The sequence below is a fragment of the Helianthus annuus genome, chromosome 14 (assembly GCF_002127325.2).
Source record: "Helianthus annuus cultivar XRQ/B chromosome 14, HanXRQr2.0-SUNRISE, whole genome shotgun sequence".
Classification (NCBI taxonomy): Eukaryota; Viridiplantae; Streptophyta; class Magnoliopsida; order Asterales; family Asteraceae; genus Helianthus; species Helianthus annuus.
Window position 1 is genome coordinate 147,673,881 of NC_035446.2, and position 23,883 is coordinate 147,697,763.

Sequence of the window (23,883 nt, forward strand, 5' to 3'; positions counted from 1 at the left end):
GGATATTAAAAAAGTAATATGATTGGTTGTGCAAAGCTAATAATAAAATTGGAAAAAAGAGTAGTACCAAAATTATGTTCTAAATTAAAACAAAAATTAACTTGTAAACTTTCTTACAAAAGAGGGCATGTTTAAGTACTAATTGTCCAAACAGAAAACATAACTGACATCCAACTTGGGCCATACGAAGATCAAGTAGAAACTATGCAAACAACTGTAAACCCACCATCAACTAATAACTACCAGTTCACGAAAACATATACAAAACCAACTAACAACCACAAATGCAAACAGTCACGGACGGCCTCTTTTCTTTGTCGTCTTGTGTACAAATTTGGTCAAAATCAAAAGCTGCGAAGACTTGACATATTTAAAGAAAAGAGTAGCGCCATGTGTATTTGATTTGATTTCAAGAAAGCCGACCACTTGGAAAAACCATACCTGTAACCATCTCCATTCTTTTCCGCTATCGTCTTCATGTTTGTTACCTCACATCTAATGTTTTGGATTGAAACATCACGGAGGTTGTGAAAAGAAAGAGACAACTCATCGGAAATAGCAGACGGTAAACGCTGAAAGTCACAAAACAAAAAATTGTCAAAGTAATCTAAAACATATGCTTATTACTTGAATAAAATATATAAATTTTAATAATATGAAAACACATACCATTCTGTTCTCGGCGACTTTGGTGAACTCAATGATTGAAATTGTTTTCGACCTTTTCAATGTAGAACGTTTACGGCTAACAGATGTGGTTTCAGCAGCCATAAACTTATCAACAACCACAGATTCATTTTTGTTTCTAAACTTTGAACGTGTACGATGAGCGATAAGAGACTCATCGGACACCAACATAACTGCTTTACATTTCTGAGTGGCCTAATAAGTTCAAATAAAATAATAATTAGTTCTTTTTTAAGAAATAAAATTAAAAGTAAAAAAGTTATATATGATACTATACCTTACTCTTTATCGGCAAAACAATTTGACCAACATCAACTTTATATTTCGGAATGGTCTAAAACAGGTAAATAAATACATAAGTAACTATCAAAATTCGAATAAAATATCGAATCAGAAATACTCACATCAGAAACAACTATGGAGGACAGGCTCGGTTCAGAAATAAAAATATTTGTTTTTCGTGTAGGATCAACCTATAAAACAAAAGAGTATAAAAATTATTAATATAGAATGAATTAATACATTGAATTATATAATACTTAAGTAATCAGATATACATGGGAGTTATTCTTCGGTATCAAAAATTTGTCCAGGTCCATCTCAAAGTTGCTTTTGTCCTGAAAAAAGGTAAACGTATAAATAAAAAAAATGTAAAGTAATCAACTTAAATTCATAAAAATATAATTAAGTAACTGAACCAAAACCTTTAAACTTAGATTTTCATCAACAACAACATTTGTTTTCCCCTTCAGATCATCGTAAGAAACATAAAACATTAACGGTTTAAAATAAAAAAAATATAGGTAAAACAATTCAGTTAATTACAAAATCCTATAAATGAACACAAACTTTAAAACTTTGATTTTTATCACAAACAACACTTGCTTTGCATATCGGATCGGGTTTTTTTATCTCAATCATCTTTGAACTACATATAAGGGAAAAGTGTTTAACAATACAATAAGAATAATAATTAAATTTAATAAAATACAAAAAAAAAACAATGACAAAAAATTACCTTCTTCTTAAGGTCTTCCATTTCAAGTAGAGATGAGAAAAAGTTATCAAACTTCGAATCATGAATATCCTACACAATTAACAATAAACAAATGTATAAATACAAAAAAAAATATTTATGATAAGTTTTAATAAATTAGATTAAAATATAGGGGTTTACATTGAACACAGACTCAAAACTTGCCAACTGAAATTTGTCGTCTTCACATTCCACAACAACACTTTCCTGAAAGTCAGTTTCGGCAGTACTACACTTCTCCTTATGTTCGGACTACAAAAAAAGATAAAAAATAACAATGTGTGAAATTCAAGATCTACTTGTAAGCTCGCGTTAATAACTAAATAATAGTATAGATGTATAATTCTAACCGCAATAACCAAATCATCACCATCATCACCATAGATGGAGTCATCCAAAACAACTAACTCAACCTTGTTGTTCTGAATTTGAGTACTGGTTTGATGATTAAAGACTGAAAGCTCGAAAATTTTATTTCCAACCATTGAAAAGACAAAGATAGATCGGCTGTCTAAGGCAAGATCGTTTACCATCTTAGAACATCCATGAGTAAAAACACAGCTGTCAGTTAATCCGTCCATCTTAACGTTCCAAAATCTATCTCCTAAATAAAGAGTTGATTGACCACCTTTGAAATTTTTCCCATGAAATTGCCTCCAAAATTCATCAGCCATGACCTGCATAGGCAGTGATAATTAAAAATTAATTTAAAAACCAATATACAGAAAGAAAACATTATTCATCATACTGATTGTATAATATACTACTTACAATAACGTCTTTGTCAGGTGTGATTTTGGATATAAAGCAGTGTTGATGAACAAATGATTTAAACACCATTAGAAAGAATGATGATTGTCCAAATGACTGAAACATAAGATAGTTATTTTTTCTTATACAACTATCCCGAACAACTTTGGTGAAGCCATCAGCAAGAACATGGCCAACATCAGTTTTTTTCAGTCTTACAAACCATAACTTGTTGCCATCAACAATCTTAACTGAATCTTTGTAAGGTGGTTGGTCTCCCCAAATCATTAAAGCAAAGTCATTAGGTATTTGCTATGAGTTTAAAAAAATAAAAAAAAAGACAAACATCAGTTTACTAAAAATATGATTAGTATTTAGAATACCAATAACCGTACCAAAAATATCTGGTCATCTTCCTGAATAAGCTTTAAAAATGAAGGACTGTTGTTCATTGGATCCATATCTGAAAATTAAATATGAAGGTTTTTTACAAAATTAAACGGTAAAGTATTTATAGAAACACAATCAATATTTCTCAATAAGCTTTAAAACTTATCTCAATAGTTTTGTTATTACTGATTCACCCACTATTGTTGGTAGGGTAGCCAATGCAGATGCAGCTTGTATTCTTATCTTGAAAATAAAATAATTACTGAGCGAAGTAAAAGAATACAAAAAACTGAAGGAACCCTATGCAGAGCAAAGTAAACACAAAATTCAAACACCTATTAGTTCATCAAAGCACTTATTCTGCAATCCAAATAAAAAAACTCGGTAAAATAAGTTTAAAATATACCTTCACATTATGTTTTATATCCAATGCAAAACACAAAATAATACATTGAAAGAAATTATAAAGCAAGAGAATTCAAGTAATAGAAATATTGAATTTTGATGTTAATTACCTTAGCGCTATCCCCTGTAAGCGGAAGAGAATAATCAATTAACAAAGAAACCTTCTTATATCACTCCATCAATTCTGTCACATTAAAGATGAATTAAGTTAATTGAAAAAGGAATGGCTAAATGGATGAAACACATTAATGGTTTACTTCCAAATTTAAATTTAAAAAAATGATTGACTTCCAAATTTAAAATCAAACACATTAATGGCAAACTTCAAAATTTAAATTTAAGATAATGATTGACTTCGAAATTAAAAATTTAAAATCACACACAATAATGGTTTACTTCAAAATATAAATTTAAAATAATAATTGACTATCATTATACCGGATCAAAAAACACCAAAAAACGATAAAATTAAACTTACCTCTTGTGTTCGAAAAAGATTCAGACTCATGCAGTTGCATAAGTCATCATCAATAAGTTCAAGACATTGACCATATGGAACTTTTCCTTCCCACAATAAGCTTGCAAAATCATACGGTATTTCCTATGAATCGAAACAAAAAACATATAAGCTTAAAATTTAATTTTAATGATGTAAAACTTATATGTAACAACCAATAAATATTTTTAATATGATTGTTGAATAATTTGAATCTAATTAGCTATATAGAAACCAATAATTGTTGATTAAAGTTTATTAAAAATTAGGATAATTAACAATTATAAAAAATGAATATAGTGAACTTCTATTTTAGGTAACTTTATTTAAAAATAAGCCAAATATAATTTAAATTTAAAATTACTATAATATGTTGGAAGATTTAATCAAAATTATATATAGAATTTTAAATTTTAAACCACTAACATGTCTTTGTACATTGAACCCACTTAAAAAGGAAATCCAATTAATGTTATTAACTCCAAATCGTTTACTTCCATAATATCCTCCAAATCAAAATTTTAAATTTTAAATCAAGTTATTATCTATCATCTAAATAAGGAAATTATCAGCCAAATATACTAAAAACACATTTGTTGACTTTTTTAAAAAATATTAATATATTCTTAAAACAGGCTTCTAATAATTAAAACGATATTAGAAAACATACAAATGTTAGCATCTTGAAGGACATCATCTAAAATACAGTGAAAGTTCAAAACTCAATTCCGTATCTATTATTTTAATGATTTAAAGCATATACGGTAAAAACCAATAAATTTTTTAATATGATTGTTGAATAATTTGAATCTAATTAGTTATATAGAAACCAATAATTGTCGATTAGAGGTTATTAAAAATTAGGATAATTAGCAATTATAAAAAATGAATGTAGTCAACTTCTATTTCAGGTAACTTTATTTAAAAATAAATCAAATATAATTTAAATTTAAAATTACTATAATATGTTGGAAGAATTTAATCAAAATTATATATAAAACTCTAAATTTTAAACCATTAACATGTCTAGGTACATTGAACTCACCTAAAAAGGAAATCCAATTAATGTTATTAACTCCAAATCGTTTACTTCCATATTATACTCCAAATCAAAAATTTGAATTTAAAATCAAGTTATTATATTTCCTCTAAATAAGGAAATAAAAATTAACAATAATAATTTTGGAACAAACGGATGGATGGCACCGAACCGTTATCATGATCCGAAATTCAATTGTCAAACATCAAGGATCAAACCATTAAACTCCAAGAACAAATATGATATTCAATCAAGCTTCAAACAAAACAATAGAAACGTGGAGCAAAGATTCTGACAAAACAATATTACAAACTTAAAAAAGAGAAAACAACTATAACATTCAACTAACCTCTGTTGCTTGTTGAATGATCGGAGTCCGATTGTCATCCAAGATTTAGGGATTCACATGAAAATCAAAATAAACAAAAATCAGTAAGTTTGATAAATGTCCAATACATGAGTTTGATAAATGTCCAATACATGATTAACGTTCATAGACACTACATAAATCAGAGAATGTAGATGATGATAACAAAACCTCTGATCTTGATATTTTTTGCAAAAAAAAATATAAATGTTCAATCGCTTAGATTAAAGATGCACAGTAGATAAACAACAAACTAAAACAACATACCTTCAATTTTATGATCGGATCTACAAAATTCAGAACAACATAACTTATTTTGGTAGACTAACAATCCGAGTCCGAATTTCAAAAAAGATTGAGGGTTCACCATGAGAAAATACAAACCATAAATCATTCAGAACATATATTAATAAGTAAAAAAATAATGAACAGAAAGGATAAAAAATTACATATTACAAACTTAAAAAAGATAAAATAACTATAACACTTAACTAACCTCTTTTGATTGACGAATTATCGGAGTCCGAAATCAGATCTATAGAAATCAGAACAAAGAAAAAGTTATTACAAATCAGAACAAAGATTATTAGAAATCCAAAGAAAGAAAAAGATAAAGTTTGATCGGATCTACTGAAATCAGAACAAAGAAAACGTTATTAGAAATCGAAAGAATCTTTATAAAATGAACTTTATATACAATTGAACAACATAAATAACAACATACCTTTAATTTCTTTAATCAGATCTACAGAAATCAGAACAAAAATGGTTTTTAGCAATCAAAACAATATTCATAAAAACAACTTTGTATAATACAATCGAATAACATAAATAACAACACACCTTTAATTTCTTTTATCGGATCTATAGAAATGAGAAAACAAATGGTTTTTAGCAATCGAAACAATCTTTATAAAAACAACTTTGTATATACAATAACATAAACAACGCAGATCTAGGTTCGATTAGGTATATTTACCTTTGATCTTGATAAAATCTTGAAGATCCGATGAGACGATGAACAATTGTAGAAGAAAAAGAAGATAGAGAAGGGAGATTCGGTAGGTATGATTTCGGTGAACAATTTTGGCCATTTTTGCGGGTATTATCTTAGGGAGATCGAAGATACCTTATAATAAAGATGAAGGAGAATGAAGATTATTGACTCGGAATGGCAATGCTTGAATCGTATGCTTGAACCAAAAGGGAGATGAAAGGAAAATGGAGATGAATGTGGTGTCTAGGGTTTTGGAAAATAACATATAGGATCCATTTTCTGTTGACCCGACCCAACTCAATTCGGATCCCGCCTTTTTTCCTTGGAATCGTGATTGTTGAAAGCTAATTGGGATTTCCCTCCTAAACCAAATTGCCACATCAGCCTAGATGGCCAAAGACAAAGGACACATAGCCCAAATCCATCTCATTTATATATATATATAGATTCGTCTACAAATATCATAATATCTACTTTCTTCATTAATGATGTTTGAAAAATATTTTTAACGGACGTTATTTTAATTATTATTAAATCACTGGATTCACACAAATTACCCAAACATAAAAGTTACATATTTTAAATTTTACATCAAACAATAAAAAGAAACTATATCAACACCTTCTTTAGATGAAAACTGAAAAGAAGAAAGACATATTTTTAATTAATGATATTGAAGGTATTATGATCACATGTATAATACTGTATATTACTAATATTACATCCAAATACAACTCATCAAAACTATGCCAGCCATATTTTACAATTTTTTCTCATAGAAGTCAAAACTTAACTATCAAAATTGGTCATAAAATATCAAATAAAAGATTCAAATGAATACAAAATATTTTTTTAAGATCGTGACAGAACAAGATTACATGCCACATGAAACACTATATATACCCACAAAACAAAACTCACACTATGCAAAACCAAAACCAACCCTTCTTTCCTTATTCACACACAAACAATGGCTTCTAATCTTTTAATCCTCACTCTCATCTTCTTCATTTCTTCATTGTCTTCAACTGCAACAACCAACCCTTCTTCCCTCTCATCATCACATGTTTCTCATGCTTTGAAAAAAACCGGTCACAAGATGATCAATGAACTCAATTTGCACCCGAATCGTGAAGTCAACATCTTAAAGTCAAACGCCGATTCTTTGGACGATGAACTTAAAGTTTCTGAATCCGGACTTGCTGAGAAACGGTTATCGTTATCGGTGCTTGGCGATTCTGGTGCAACCGTTGCAGACCTGGCTCAACACGCGGGATATTTTCGTCTCCAACATACAATAGATGCAAGGTATGTTGACCTTTTTTTGTGGATTATGAGTATATTCTATAGAGTAGGATACTTTGCATAACATTTAATGTAAAAGACATGATATTTACCTAAGACCCTGTGTAATGGGGCGTTTTTTTTAAAAAAAATTCAAAAAAAACGCTTGAAAACGCCCATGTACCATTACATGGGGCGTTTTTTTAAGCAAAAAATCAAAAAATGCCCCTTTAGCGTTTTATAAACCACGCCCAACACCCTTTGCCTTTGTCCAATCAGATTTCATCCCCCTTGTCCTATCCAATAAGATTTTTTCTTTTTTTTTTCTTTTTTTTATTTAATGCCCCAATAATGCCCAATAATGCCCCATCCCCACTACACCCATTTTTCTAAAACGCCCAATAATGCCCCTTTGCTGACTGGACCGCCACGTGGCGTAAAATGCCCACACTTGGGGGCATTATTTTCCCCTTCCACTACACATGGTCTAATAACTAACCAATTGGTTATTAAATATTAAAAATAGTTCCAAAGGTAGCATTTTTCTTCATGGGATTTATTTTTTAAATTGGGAATGTTACCTACCCTTAGAAAAAAGTTGTCATGATTAGGAAAGTTGGATTCTTGAGGACTTTTTGGAGTGATCTTGTTATTTTATTGGTGTAATTTGAATTATGTGGAATCTTTAAATAAAGTACATGTGTGTAGTGTAGGGTCCAATAGGCCCATTTTAATGGTTCCTTAACAAGGCCATAATGCCATATACTTATTGTACTAGCTTTAGCACAAGTTTCTGCATTAGTTTCATGTGTTTGACTATAGCCCATGGAGATCAGGATATATTTAGACAAATGAGTTTGTAAAATACACAAAGAAAAACTTATGTTATTAAAGATTTATTGGAGAGATTAATATTGCTAAAAAGGCTGCTAATGTCTCGTTTGAAAGACAAAAATTGGTAATATATATAATGTGTGCAGGATGTTCTACTTTTTCTTTGAATCAAGAAAAGCCAAAGCTGACCCGGTGGTCATATGGCTAACCGGAGGACCAGGGTGCGGTAGTGAGTTGGCTTTGTTTTACGAAAATGGTCCTTTTAAGCTAACCAACAACTTGTCTCTTATCTGGAATGATTATGGTTGGGATAAGGTTTCCAACATTATTTTTGTTGACCAACCAACCGGGACTGGCTTTAGTTATAGTTCTAGCGATCAAGATATTCGCCACGATGAACATGGCGTTAGCAACGATCTCTACAACTTCTTACAGGTTTGTTCACTCATATCTATGTCGGAATCCACAACTACGTACTTTCAAGTTTCATCCATGGGAATCTAACGTGGTCATCACAGGCATTCTTCAAGGCCCATCCTGATTACATCGATAACGATTTCTACATCACGGGAGAATCATATGCCGGACACTATATTCCAGCTTTTGCTGCTCGGGTTAACCGTGGAAACAAGAACAAAGAAGGGATTCATATAAACTTAAAGGGATTTGGAATCGGAAATGGGCTAACCCACCCTGGAATCCAGTATCAAGCCTACACAGATTATGCTTTGGCTAATAATCTGATCTCAAAATCAGATTACAACCAAATAAACCAAAGACTTCCAGCTTGTGAACAAGCAATCGAACAATGTGGTAATAATCCTTAATATTTTTATTTTCGTTTATTAAATTTCTTTCGATTTTCGTATAACAATGGTGTTGTGTTTTTTTTTTTTTTTTTTTTTTTGTTTTGCAGGTGCAACAGGTTCAGACATGTGTCAACCTGCTTATAGCTTTTGCCAGCAAATTTTTGAGGATATACTATCATTAACTGACAACGTAAATGTAAGAACTTGTAAAAGACAAACTCATAAAATTTAGAAAGTTAAATAATTTTATAATGATTTGTTTTTTTTTTTCAGTACTATGATATAAGGAAGAAATGTGATGGGAGCTTGTGTTATGACTTCTCAAACTTGGAAAACTTTTTAAGCAAATCATCGGTTAAAAAAGCATTAGGGGTACCAAGCAGTCTAGATTATGTTTCATGTAGTGATTTAGTGTTCCGGTCTATGCTTAATGATTGGATGAGAAATCTTGAAGTTGAGATTCCAGCGCTATTGGAAGACAAGATTCAATTGCTTGTGTATGCAGGAGAATATGATCTTATTTGTAACTGGCTCGGTAAGTTGGTTTCTTCCATTATGAAAAATAATCCGACCGTTTTACATTTAACTGAAATGATCGAATAAAATGCAGGGAATTCGAGATGGGTTCATGCCATGTCATGGTCTGATCAAAAAGATTTTATTTCAGCTTTAAATGTTTCGTTTATAGTCGATGGAAAAGAAGCTGGCATTTTAAAGAATCATGGGCCTTTGACTTTTATTAAGGTTCATAACGCTGGACACATGGTTCCTATGGATCAACCAAGGGCTGCATTAAAGATGTTGGAGTTGTGGACCACAGGGAAGCTACTTCAACCCAACAAGGGTGTGGGTGCGGGTGCGGGTGCACCTGTTTGATTGTTTTGTAGATACTCAAGAAAATAAAAATTATAAAAAGCTTCCGTTTCGTTATAAAGATCCATGTACTGTAGAAGATATTTGCATTATATGTGTATATGAAAGCAAGAAAGAAAGATAGAAAAAAGTTAAAACTTTACTTGTAATTAGCCAGCAACTGACTGATTGGTTTGCTAACCAAAAAACCATTTTAGTTTTTGAATTTTACACGCGTTTCTAACCAGTGGCAGACCCAGATATTATTTGCTGGGGGTGCGGATGAGTGGTTTAAACATATTTTCAGGGGGTGCGGTCAAGGTTTTTGCCTAAAAAACACACTAACTTTTTTTTTTTCAAGGGGTGCGCTCCCCCATCTTGGGCTTCACCTAGGTCCGCCCCTGTTTGTTTCTAACATCATACATGTTCAACAAACTTCTGGACTATTTCTAACATTTAACCCTTATTAGATCATGTATTTCCATTCAAGGGTTACTTGTAAAACATGAAGTTATATGGAATATCACCTAAAAATATCATATTTGGACAAAAGTATACATAGTAACATAAGAACATTAGCATTTAGCTATAACACTTGGCGTGCAAGTTAAACAAAATTCTGTTATTCTTTTCATACTAAATTATCGTCGTTTTCGTGTAGAAATATATTTAAACCCACTTTAAATTCATAAAGCCTATACCTAGAAATGAATGATGTTGTGGTTATCTGCAGGTACAACGGGTACAGATAAATGTCAATCTGCCTTTAAATTTTGCGAGCAAATTTTTTTTGGATACATATTTGATGTGGTTCCAACAATTTTGTTGGCCAAGAAAATAGAGAGAAACCAAGAAAGCAATTTAGAGAGAAGTTTAAACTAATATTTTTCATTCATACCTCTCTACATAAACATTCTGCCTTATATAAAGGCTTACAAACTGAATAAAAATAGATAATGGACTTAATGGGTTAAACCCCACTAACCCTTACACTTGCAAAAAGAAAACAAACAAAATAAGAACTATAATAGGAATCGTGGGTTGCATGAACATGGGTAGTGGGCACGTATTAATATTCTTTAACAGACCACATAAATGTAAGACTTGTAAAAGACAAACTCACCAAATGTAGAAACTTGATTATTCTGTAACAATTTGTTTCTTGTTTTTTTTTTCAATACTATGATGTATCAATCAAGAAACAAGAAGGATGATCCTGTGGTTATGTGGTTAACCTGAGGACCAGGTTGTACCAGTGCAATAGCTCGTTTTAATGTAAACGGTCCATTCCTTTTATTTAGTAATTTGACTCTAGCGCTGGGATAAATTTGGCATTCCAAAATATAGGTGACACACAAGGAAAGGTTCATACAAAGATTCAAACAACAACTAATGAAAATGAAGAAAAGCTATAAATTTGGCATTCAAAAATATAGGTGGCTTTTCTAACCGAAAAAAGAAATGCGGTGAACGTGGATCGAACACGTGACCTTCAGATCTTCAGTCTGACGCTCTCCCAACTGAGCTATCCCCGCTTGTTTGTTTCACAAGGATGGGTAAAATAGTTAAAGTAAGATTTATTAAATGTTCGTAGCAGAAAACGGATGATTCTTGGTGAAAACAAAGAAAACTGAAGCAGAACATCAACATTCAACAACCAAGGCAGCCCTGGTAAATTACTGTTTTTCAATAGGCAAAGAGAGATCGAGTTTTCAGAATATAGTATCAAATTGAAAATGATTGAGGAAGTAATCAACAAGCGGGGATAGCTCAGTTGGGAGAGCGTCAGACTGAAGATCTGAAGGTCACGTGTTCGATCCACGTTCACCGCATTTCTTTTTTAGTTTTGGAAATTTATTTGTTATCAAGAAAAGACTTTTCTTTTTTCAAGAAAAGACTGTAAAAGCAACAAATTATGTATTAGTGGAAAGATAACACCAGCCATTCTGTTAGGAAATTGATGATTTGCTTATACATAATGAAACATGAAAATCTTGATTTCTTTTTTGTTGTGATCAGATTCGTTTTGAATCTATGAAAACAGTTAACTGGACTAATATCGTGGAAGAAGCTAATAAGCATATGCATATCCATCCTACCGAACGAGTAATAATTTGTATTTGTTAGTTTAATTGGTTTGTAGTAGACATATCCACCAGTGGCAACCTAACTTATCTTTTACACTGTCTCACCTTATCTCTAAAAGTGATCTTGAATCTGCAATGGTACTCGCAATCAGGGGCGGACCTAGGTTATCCTCTGGGTGGGCGGGCGCACCCCATGGATTTTTTTCGGTTAGCATATATGCAAGATGTGTCCCTTATTAAATTTTGATATAGCACCCCATGAAATATTAATACCGCACCCCATGAGCAATGAGCAAAGAAGAAAGAACAGAACAAGAAAAAAATTCAGGTGGATGGATGAGCAATGAGCAAAGAAGAAAGAACAGAACAATAAAAAAAATTCAGGTGGATGGAAAAGTTGCAGAGAGCTCGAAAGATTGAAGAAGAAAAAGAATTTAAAGTGGGAAAAAGGTTGTTGATTGTAGGGATGAGCATATCGGTATCCGATACCGAACCGATACCGATACCGCCTAATACCGATCCCGAATTTCACCCAAACTAGGTACCGATACCGATACCAAAACATGTCGGTTAGGTATCGGTACGGTACGGTATCGGTATTATACCGTATTTTGAGGGTCGGTATCGGTATTATACCGATACCGTACCGTACCGATACCGAAAACGCCAAAAAGTGGATACCGATCGGGATACCGATCGGGATCGGGATCGGTACGGGATCGGTACGGGATCAGTACGGGATCGGTACGGGATCGGTACGGGATCGGTATGGGATCGGTATTCGGTGGCATATGCTCATCCCTAGTTGATTGTTGTATTTAATTCACATAGAAAAGTGGAATGCCAGTGCATTGAGAAATGAATTATATTCAATTCAAATAATCTAAAAGAATGAGAAAATAACTATTATTAATTTACCTTTTATATTTTAGTTTATCATTAACTTTTACTTGGATAATATTTTTGATCTTGTATTTTACTTTTTTTTACTTTTGTTTTTTTACTAAGTTGTTTATAATTTATAAATTTACACTATTATTCATATCTTCTTTAGAATTAAAGATACATAGTTTTACCATGCATGAAAACTAACGATTTTTGTAACAATATTTAAATAGAGATATTATAATGGCTACATTTCGAAAAATATAAGTTGGTAAGAATATTGTATTTTCTATTATGCATTTGAACAATGATTAATGTGTTTTTATTATATATTTGAAATTTAATTTGATTCATCTTGTTTATTATGTGGCCCGACCCGAAGGGGACCGAAAAACCTTCATATTTAGCGATAGATAACCGACCCCTGATATTTTCCACACCACATAAAAAACTTTTTGGATCCGCAACTGGTTTGATTATCTTTTTTTAGCATAACCCGACCCGACCCGCTACGAACCAAAAAGAATATTATATAGCTAGGGGCCTAAAATTTTTAAGAAAAAATCGCACCCCTTGAAAAAATTTCCTGTGTCCGCCACTGCATGAGACCTATAGTCTAAGGCGTAAAGCGACAAAGTCTAAAGAGACTAAACCTAAAGTTGAAAGGCTAAAGCCATACAACTATACAAGTGAAGCCTAAACGTCTAAAGGTGTGCGACGACCTAATTCTCAAGCTCAATGCCTAAAGCATAACGCTTGGGGTTATAAAGTATGAGGCCACTAAAGACCTTAAAGCCTAAGACCCATAAAGCATAAAGCATAAGGCCCAAAGTCTGAAGCCTAATACTTGCAGCCCAATGTGTGGTTCACAAGATAAGTTATAATAAATAATTTTACTTGGGTGTTACTTTTATTTTTATTAAATTTATATCCTAATAAAAATGTTATTAAAAAGATACAAAAAAATGATTTTACTCGGGTGTTGCTTTCTAAACTAAATTTAATTCTAATAAAAAAGAGTCAAAAAGATGATACAAATCGATGACGGACCACATTGGTCATGAACTCATAGACACACAAGTAATCGCGTATACGTAAATAAACATGACATGAAACCACAATAACTCCGGTGGTCCTCAGCTACATCTAATGATTCTAAACAGTTATTTGTAATTAAGAAATTAGTTAACTTACACCAACCCAAAGATAAAGATATCAACCCCGAGTTAGTTAATTATATTCTAACTTCTTTTTACATAACCTTAGTATTATAAGTGGGTTGATTTATAAGATTAAAAGAATTCCTGACATGATAATTGAGATGATCAATTACCATTACCGGTCTTTCAGATCATGCCCTATGAGTATACATACCATTTGTTTTTATTATTTTTAATCATATTAACAAGATATAACGTGTTATGTTAAAATTTTGATTTTTTATATAAATTTAACTGATCATAGAATTGTTTTCAAAATACATAAAAGTTATATTTTACCGTTACCAACACATATAAAATTTTCAGGAATTTTTGGTAAAATTAACACTACGAAGCGAAAAAACAAGGGGTCACGGCTAGTGATGATGAGTTAACACTGGGATGTGAGATGCCTCCGGTAGTTGTTGAGCCGAAGCTTGTGCGTCAACTTTGTATAATTGTATAAGTTTTTCGATATGAGATCCAAGTTAAATTGTATATAGTTTATTTATTGTTTATCTCCTAATATATAGGTGTTTGAGTCGGTTTCGACTTACTTGTTTAGCAAGATAGGAAAGTAGTATAAATAACAATGTTGGGATTTAGGTTTTATATACCCTTGTAACCAATTCTCTAAAGTTCTTATTAATAAAAGAGTCATGAAGTTGTGCAACAACTAGAGTTCGGGAATTGAAGGGGTATGGTCCCAGATCTCGCGTCAGCATCGACCGCGAGTGACCATTACTCTTATCAAAACCCCCATTAGCTAACAACCTACTTATGTCCGTGCGGGAACGCATCGACACAGTGGTTGAATCCAATCTGTCCAGTGATGGAGGAGGACTTACCTGGAATATGAGAACGGTAGAGTGATGCGACATAGCATCACATCTGGTGTATGAAAACGGAAGTATTCACAGCGATGCGGCCTGGCACCGCGTCCAGTGAACACTTCTATCACTACAAGGAAGCTGGACAACAGCAACAGTCACCACAGGCGACGATGCGGCTGGCACCGCATCTCGCGTATTTCTTGATCACAAGCAAGGGACGCGGTAACATCAGATGTTACCGCAGGCAGCGATGCGGCTCGCACCGCATCCTATACGCCCAACAAGTGGGACTGACACCACAGTGCAAGTAGCACCAATGACAGTCATCTGTCAGGGCTACGTAAGTAACAGACTGACGTGGCGTAACCTCCACACCCGACAAGCCTGACACACCTGCAAAGGTGCAGCACGTCGTTAGTCTGTCCATCATCCTCCTCCTTCACTCCTCGGCTATAAATACCAACCCCAAACCAGGTTTGAGGTATCTCTTCACAACTCTCTCACTACTACTACTATCATACTTTGCTTCCCAAGCAGATTACAGATTCTCACGCCGGAGAGTGGTAACAAGGAGCACCCCCCACCCCATCCTCCTTGTTACGAGTCACGGTTTGTTTCCTTGTGCAGGAGATCAACCCACCGGTGATCCAGCCAGCGATCCTCGAGAGGAAGGGATTAACCCTTCTTGACGAGATCAGTGAGTTAACCCTGCCCGGTTAACCATTGTTTTATCATTGGCGCCCACCGCTACTCTTAGCACTTTTTAAACCATCCTTTTCCCTCTCACAAGATCATGATTGATCACCAAAACAACACTGGGGATAACCAAAATCCCACAAACCTAGGTCTGGTAGGGGTCAATCCCTCAACCTCGCAACCCGGACACATCGGCACGTCGACGAAAAGGGGCCCATCCCTTACATTCGGACATGACTTATCACAGTACGCATCTTTGATCCCACCAGGCATGGACCTTCATACCTGGTATGACCAGCAGGCAGCCCTGCTGACTGCAACATACAACCGCGCTTGTGCGGAAGCGCAAATACAAGTTGGGCCTACCCCAGCACCGCACACCCCTGCCGATCGTATTCTACAATACGAAGGCAGGGTACATTCACGTCCAGCTTCGAGAAGCAGACGTGAAGACCGCGAATCATCTTACTGTGAGGTCCGCACAATAAACGAGGATGATTCCTCGTACGGGTCCCACACCAGGGGACCAGTGCATACCCGCCTAGATCCTTACAGCGAGGACAGGCGACGGTCCGCATCCCGACACGGCTCAGGAATTCAGAGCCGGTTGGGCCCACAGCCATACACCGAAGGGTATGGTCGTACCGACCCGGACGACCATACATATTGCGGGGATTCGCATGACACCAGCAGCAGACCGGGAGGACGCAACTATGTCCCTCCCACTCACCCCCGCAATACATACCTCAGGGCTGCAAAGCGCCCTGAGAATCAACCCTACAGGCCAAAGGCTGCGGCCGAAAATTCCAAATTCGCCCCGCGGATTGCACAAGCCCATGTCACCACAACAAAATTCCCATTCAATGTGGGGAAGTACAGTGGATCGACCGACCCGGACGACCACATGAACATTTTTATGGGTGCAGGATGCAACGGCCTGTGGGACGAACCCACCTGGTGTAATTTTTTCCCCAGACCCTCACGGGCCTGGCCAGGGCATGGTTCGATTCTTTGCTAGTTGGATCACTGGCCTCATTCGAGGACTTGTATGCAAAGTCCCTCGCTCATTTCAGCCAGCAACAACGTCACTTACGTGATTCGTTGGACGTTATAAATATCTAGCGCAGGGACGACGAATCTTTGGAAGCATTCGTCGTCCGGTACAATAAATAGTGCCTAGAGATAGGTGACATGCAAGACCAAATGGCACGGAACCATTTCATCAAGGCCGTCAAGGACAGGCAGATGGTTATAACCATCTCTGGCAAGGAGGGCTTGCCTAAAAAATGGGAAGATGTCATGGCCGCGGTCAAGACATACGCCCAGACGCAGCGGTCACTCGAACCGCATATGGAAAAGGCACAGCCTCAAGCCGAAACCTCCCACCAAGGGTCCAAGCGTAACAATAAACGCAACCGGGACGTTGGAAATCGCGATATTTCCAAACCATACTTCCCGCGGACCAACCCGTTTGACCCAAGGAACTACAACCCCCAACGGGACAACCGGGCACCAAAGAAGGATTCTCGGGACCGCAACTGGACCGAGATCACTGTGTCGCCAAGCGAAGTCCTTCTTACGGACGCACAGCTCTTGCGACCGGCCCAACCAATGAAGTCCAAGGAAAATCAAGATCTCACACTCTTTTGTGAGTACCACAAAGACTCGGGCCACACCACAAACAACTGCATCAGTCTCCGGCTGGAGATTGAGCGTGCCTTAAAAGAGGGCAAACTGCAACATCTTTTGCCAGGTGGACAAAAACCCACCAAGCGCATCACCCCTCATGGCGAAGGCACCTCCTCAGGGAAGAAGACCATGTACGTGGCCTCCACCCACATGATCAACGGAGGTAAAGGTAGGCCGCACAAAGCGGCGAGAAGGCCGGACAATGACTGGAAAGACGAGCAAGTCGTCTTTCCAAAAGTCCGAAGCGGACCGCGCGACAGGCGCGCCGTCGTTATTACAGGCCAACTGGCGCATTACTGTACCGAGCGTCTATTCATCGACCCGGGCAGTACTTCTGATATAATCTACGAACAATGCTTCAACCAGTTCGACTAGGAGGACAAAGATCGGTTGCAAGCAGTAGATTACCCGTTAGCCGGGTTCACAGGGGAAACTGTCGTTCCCCTGGGCCAGATAACTTTTCCTGTGCGTCTTACCTGCGGAAGGCACACAAGAAAAAAAGAGGTAAACTTTATGGTTTTACCTCACACCTCCAGATATGACGTACTCCTTGGGAGGGAATCCCAAGGCGATTTCAATATGATTACGTCCGTCCCCCACTCTGCTGTCGGTTTCCCAACCGAATCGGGGGTCGCGATAATCTACGCACGCAGAGACGTCATGATGTCGGACGAAATACGTCCGACCAAGGTCGCAAGGCCCACCCCCAGCAACCAACCAGAAAAATGGGTTCTCAACGCGAGATACCCAGAATAAAAGGTTACATTGGGTCACGCCTTGTCCCCGACCACCAAATCGCACCTGAAGCAGCTTCTCTTCAGGAACCAAGACATTTTCGCGTGGACACCCGCAGACATGACAGGGGTCCCACGTGATATCTCGCAACATCACTTGAATACCTTGCCAGGTATCAAGCCGATGATCCAAGGCCAACGCCACCTTGGATCCGCTAAAAACCAGGCGATGAAAGAGCAGGTGGAAGAACTGCTCTCCGCAGGCATCCTGCGGGAAGTTAAATACCAGACTTGGTTATCTAACCCAGTCATGGTAGAGAAACCATCCGGGGGCTGGCGCATGTGCGTCGATTACAAGGACCTCAACCAAGCCTGTCCCAAGGATTGTTACGCACTTCCAAGTCGATAATCTCGCACCATTCAGATGGAAGTGTTTCCTCGATTGCTACAAAGGTTACCACCAGGTACAAATGGCAATCGAGGATGAAGACAAAACGGAATTTCGCACTCCTAACGGAAATTACTGTAATACAAAAATGCCGTTTGCGTTGCGCAACACGGGCGCAACCTACCAAAAACTGATGAACGACCCTTTCCGCGGGCAAATAAGCAAAAGTGTCGAAATCTACATGGACGACCTAGTCGTCATGAGCATGGAGGAAGAACCATGCTCACAGATATTGAAAGAACATTCCAGACTCTGCGAAGCGTTAACATAAAGCTCAATCCAGGGAAATGCTCGTTTGGAATGGAAGAAGGCAAATTCCTTGGGTTCATCGTGACTAAAGATGGATTCAAGGTAAACCCGGAGAAAGTTCAGGCGATCGAGCGCATGCCATCGCCTTCAACGATGAAAGATATGCAGCGACTGGCCGGCAGGCTAGCCGCACTCAACAGATTCTTAGCCAACCATGCAGCTAAGTCTTACCCTTTCATCAAGACCCTGCGGAACTGTTTAAAGAAGGAACAATTCCAGTGGACCGCAGAGGCTGAGAACGCTTTCCGAGAAATGAAGGAGTGTTTGATACAACTCCCAACTTTAACCGCACCACGCAAGGATGAACCACTCATATTGTACCTATCTGCCGCGGACAACGCGGTAGGTGCGGTGTTGATAGTGGAGCGAGAGAGGGTTCAAACACCCATCTATTACATCAGCAAGATGCTTAACGACCCAGAGACAAGATATTCAATAATGGAGAAGTTGGTATTAGCATTGGTGCACGCTTCAAGACGGTTGCGACGCTACTTCGCAAATCATGTCATCACAGTGCTAACCAATTACAGGATCGGCCCGATCCTATCCAAACCTGACATCTCTGGGAGATTAGCAAAATGGGCAATAGAGCTGGGCGCGCACACGTTGAACTATAAACCGCGCCCCGCGATTAAAGGCCAAATCTTAGCTGATTTCGCCGCCGAAGTACCGGTGAATCGCATCCAAGAATGCGAAGAAGCACAAAACCCTGCACCAACACCATCTTCCTCAGAAACATGGGCACTATTTACCGACGGTGCCTCCAACGAAGAAGGTGCAGGCGCAGGTCTGCGACTCGTCAGCCCCGATGGTCAAGAACTTACATATGCAATCTGCCTCGATTTTAAAAGCACAAACAACAAGGTAGAATATGAAGCTCTGTTGGCAGGGCTACGTTTAGCAGTTAAGCTCGGCGTGCAACATCTGGAAGCACACGTCGACTCTTTGTTAGTTGCGGGACAAATACGCGGCGATTATGCCGCAAAGGGGGATATCATGATCCTCTACCTCGAGCAAGCCCTGCAACTAACGTCAAAATTCACTTCATTCAATATCCGACATATCAACAGAAGTGAAAACAAATCCGCAGATGCACTATCAAAACTTGCATCCACCAGCTTCCAACACCTGGCAAAGGAGATACGCATCGAAATCCTGCAGAACCCTTCAGTACCCCTGCGCCAGGTCAATGTCATCCAATACGGCATAACATCTTGGATGACACCAATTATTGCATATTTGCAATCAGGTGTGACTCCCGAAAGCAAGTCAGAAGCACGGAAGTTGCAATACAAAGCGTGCCATTATCAAATGGGAGACGGTATCTTATACCGCAAATCATACCTAGGGCCACTCCTACGATGCGTCAACCCCCAGGATGCCACATACCTCATCAGAGAGATACACGAGGGTATGTGCGGCATACACGCAGGACCACGCATGGTAGTGGCCAAAATCATGAATGCTGGGTATTACTGGCCCGGCATGCACCTGGATGCCGTCAAAGAGTTGCGCAAATGTATCAACTGTCAACGACATGCTCCAAAAACTTTGCGCCCCAAGAACAACCTGGTCCCGGTCACCACCGCATGGCCCTTTCAGAAATGGGCAATCGACGTTGTGGGACCTTTCCCTGACGCACCAGGTGCGGTTAAATTTATCATAGTAGCGGTTGATTACTTCACAAAATGGGTAGAGGCAAAACCGCTCGCCTCGACCACTGCTATGATAACAAGAAAATTCATATGATAACACATCATCTGCCGTTTTGGTCTACCAATGTGCATCGTCACCGATAACGGCACCAACTTTGCCGCCGACGAATTCCAAAAATGGCTAGAAGAACTGCATATTGAGCACATATTCTAATCAGTGGCACACCCGCAAGGGAATGGCAAAGTCGAGAGTATCAATAAAAGTCTAGTCGAAGGCATCAAAGCACGGTTGGGAACAACCAGACGTGGTTGGGTCGATGAACTCCCAAGTATCTTATGGGCACACCGTACAAGCCCAAAAACGAGCAATGGGGAAACACCCTTCAGCCTAGTCTATGGTTCAGAAGCGGTGATCCCTGCGGAAGTAGGCCTCCCCTCACCCAGAATGTTGTCTATTGAAAAAATGGACAACGATACGGAACACAGGATTGACTTGGACCTCTTGGAAGAAAGGCGCGAAAACGCTGCCATCAACGAGGCCAAATACAAATCCAAACTTGAAAAGTACTACAACTCACGCGTCCGCGTCTGTACTTTCAATCCAGGAGACTACGTCCTACGCGACAATGAAGCATCTAATGCTGAGCGCCCAGGAAAACTTGCCTCCAAGTGGGAAGGACCCTACCTCATCAAAGAGGTCTTGGGGAAAGGCGCGTATAAATTACAAACGTTAGAAGGCGAACCTATCGCACGAACATGAAATGCACAACAGCTTCGACGCTGCTATATGTAAGCCATGTTCTTAAATTTTCTATGTAACCTATCGGGCCGCAGGCCATTTGCAAATAAATAAATGAGCAATTTAATACAACATTTTTTGTTACTACTATTACAAATGCGTGTTCCAATCCGCAACCGGTCTACATAATCGGCGGCCTCTAAACATTCGTCCAGCTTCTCCACGCAAGAGAGAGACGTATCATAAAAAGATGCAACGACCGCATTAAGAAGCGCTTCGGTATCCACACCATGGAACCCGGACCGTTGATCAGTATAGCCGCCCTTAGACATAATGTTCATGTGACCAATGCAGCGGTTATAACCAGCTTTAAACCCAGCGTCACGAGCACGCTGCTTGATCAGATCTATGCCAGTTGCGGTTTCCGGAGCATCCATGATGGCCTGAACGATCTGCAACAAAAAAATAATAATAAGGTCATCATATGGTCAACTTTCGATACAAAGTCACGAAACACTTACATGTGCAATGCCATGACTCCGCATCCACTCACGGTCAGCCTCCAGTTGGTGGAATGAAGAAGTCAGAGCCTCCCTAGCCTCAACAGCAGCATTAGCCCGCTCTTCCGCTACAGTCACGCGGGCTGTGAGGTCTGTAACCGCGACCTCCTGGGTCTGAACCTCAGCCTGTCAAAGAACAAGAAACAGTTTACACAAAATTAGTAAACACTCTCAAAAGACGGAAAGAAAAATACAACAGGAATAACAAATCATATCTGAAGGCTGACATCAACTTGATTCAAACAGGTGCGCTCAACATTCGCCTCTTCAAGAGCCTTAGAAGCACGACTCTCCCTCTCGTTGGCCTCCTCAAGGGCCTTTGCAGCACGAGCCCCCGCTTCTTTGGCCTCTTCAAGCGCCCTTACAGCCCGGGCCTCCGCCTGTTGGGCTTTAACCGCAACCACCTCAGCTGCAGCCTTCTCTTTGCCCAAAGCAGCGTTCGCTGCCTTGGCATTCGTCAACTCCTGACGAGCACGAAACAAATTGTCATTCTGCTTAGCCCAAGATTCGTTCCACTTCTTGCGCTCATTGGAAAACTTTTCGTTCCAACTCTTGCGTTCATCAGAAAGAAGCTTAGCAAGAGTACGAACCTGTTTTAGCTCAGCAGTGGCAGCCCACTTTGCAGTCTGTTTCTGCTTCTCAAAAGCAGCCCGGTCCCTTTCAAGCTGCTCTGCACCCGCACGAGCAGCCTTCACCAACTCTTCCGCTTCGGCCCGCAAACGAGCAGCTTCCTCTTCTCTGCGACCTAGCACCTTGTAATCTTCCAAAATGGCATTCGCCACAATGGAACTTCCCACTAACATGGTGGAAAGTTGGTTGATGCGCAGTTCACGAGGTGCAGAGTGGGCACGTTCAGTTTCAAATGGGGTGCCCAGACCCCCCAGAATTTCCTTACACGCAGAAGGATCATTAGAAATATCATCCCCCTGCATAACAAGCCAGGGGGTCGATGATAGCTAGTGCTCCGATCCGGGGTGTACGTGCGGTAATAGTACTCCAGTTCAGACTCTCCAGGCTGAATTGGAGGTCCTTCATAACCCGCACCCCCAGATACGGAACTAGGAACCTTCTCCGCAGTTGAAGATTTCTGCGGCTCAGCATCCAACTTCTACTTCCCAGTATCCGAAAACCTCAAGTCCAATCCATCGCCATCATTTGGGCTGATCAGATTGTTGGAGGAATCCACAGTATCAAAAATCTGGGAAGCAGTCTTCTCGACCGTCTTCTCCACCTGCACGGTGGGATCAGGAATCACCTCAACAAAAGGTGCCGCAGGCTCCTTTGGCACTCCCGCATCCACAGCTGCGGTATGCGAGGGAGACAAAGGAAAATCAAAGAAAGAAAATCCTGTATCTTGTGGTTCTGCAATACAAAGAAAGCAATAACTATTAATCAACAAGTTGTGCATGCAAACCACTGAAAAAAGTTATACTCACCAGCTGCAACCGCAGGTTTCTTTTGCGCTGGAGCAGCCCTTTTAGACTGCAGCTTCCGACGCTTCAATTCACCGCCACCAGCAGCCTTTTGCTCTAGTTCTCTCTTCTTACCAACAACGGGGGGGCCCGCAGCCGCACAACTACCTAGAACACCAAACCCTCAAGGGTATCAGATACTACCACGTAATCGGTATATCTGCGACGTGACAACTCGAAATTGCAAGATTTCTATTTCGCATTTAATGCACGTTCTTGTATTATTTAGTCGATTGATATCACAATTAGTTGTTATGGAATTTGTATATGTTTTGATTCAATGAAGTGTGTTGTATGATTTTGCATGATTATGTGTTAATGCATAAACTGGATGGTGAAACTGTGAAACTATTTGAGATGGTGTAATACTGTAAAATATAATACTTAGGGATGTAAATGGTAATTAGTGAAATTCTAGATACTTAACCCTAATCTCAACTTCACTAATCACTTTTCACAAAACCAAAGTACGTGCATTTGTTTTCTCTAGCAACCATCATCACCAAATCATTTGGCACAAGAAAATCATCACTCTTGATTACTCTTTCTCTAGGATCATCACAAGGTAATTGTTTAATCATTGTTGTGATTAATTGTTGATTGTTTGATTGTTTTCAATTCTTGATTCTTG

General features: G+C 38.4%; 3 protein-coding genes, 2 long non-coding RNA genes and 2 other non-coding genes across 7 annotated transcripts; 2 read left to right on the plus strand and 5 right to left on the minus strand.

Annotated features, from left to right (window-relative positions):
* Positions 1–41: 41 nt before the first annotated feature.
* LOC110906064 lies at positions 42–861 on the minus strand. Its single transcript, XM_022151390.2, has 2 exons — positions 670–861; positions 42–572 (listed from the first exon to the last, which is right to left on the minus strand). The coding sequence occupies exons 1-2, from the start codon at positions 856–858 to the stop codon at positions 345–347; spliced, it is 417 nt and encodes a 138-aa protein (XP_022007082.1). The 5' UTR covers positions 859–861; the 3' UTR covers positions 42–344.
* Positions 862–1,091: 230 nt separating this feature from the next.
* LOC110906065 lies at positions 1,092–1,763 on the minus strand. The gene is made up of 3 exons (XR_002573628.2): positions 1,706–1,763; positions 1,245–1,304; positions 1,092–1,160 (listed from the first exon to the last, which is right to left on the minus strand). It is a non-coding gene; the product is annotated as an uncharacterized LOC110906065 (long non-coding RNA).
* A 77-nt stretch (positions 1,764–1,840) lies between these two features.
* On the minus strand, positions 1,841–2,761 carry LOC110907568. Its single transcript, XM_022152530.2, has 3 exons — positions 2,495–2,761; positions 2,074–2,400; positions 1,841–1,975 (listed from the first exon to the last, which is right to left on the minus strand). The coding sequence occupies exons 1-3, from the start codon at positions 2,759–2,761 to the stop codon at positions 1,841–1,843; spliced, it is 729 nt and encodes a 242-aa protein (XP_022008222.2).
* Positions 2,762–2,874: 113 nt separating this feature from the next.
* Positions 2,875–5,185, minus strand: LOC110906066. The gene is made up of 4 exons (XR_002573629.2): positions 5,153–5,185; positions 3,747–3,869; positions 3,379–3,452; positions 2,875–3,223 (listed from the first exon to the last, which is right to left on the minus strand). It is a non-coding gene; the product is annotated as an uncharacterized LOC110906066 (long non-coding RNA).
* A 1,912-nt stretch (positions 5,186–7,097) lies between these two features.
* Positions 7,098–10,109, plus strand: LOC110904275 (serine carboxypeptidase-like). The gene is made up of 6 exons (XM_022150112.1): positions 7,098–7,475; positions 8,432–8,720; positions 8,804–9,098; positions 9,202–9,290; positions 9,368–9,629; positions 9,705–10,109. The coding sequence occupies exons 1-6, from the start codon at positions 7,138–7,140 to the stop codon at positions 9,968–9,970; spliced, it is 1,539 nt and encodes a 512-aa protein (XP_022005804.1). The 5' UTR covers positions 7,098–7,137; the 3' UTR covers positions 9,971–10,109.
* Positions 10,110–11,408: 1,299 nt separating this feature from the next.
* TRNAF-GAA lies at positions 11,409–11,481 on the minus strand. Its single transcript has one exon. It is a non-coding gene; the product is annotated as a tRNA-Phe (tRNA).
* Positions 11,482–11,705: 224 nt separating this feature from the next.
* TRNAF-GAA lies at positions 11,706–11,778 on the plus strand. The gene has a single exon. It is a non-coding gene; the product is annotated as a tRNA-Phe (tRNA).
* Positions 11,779–23,883: the final 12,105 nt, after the last annotated feature.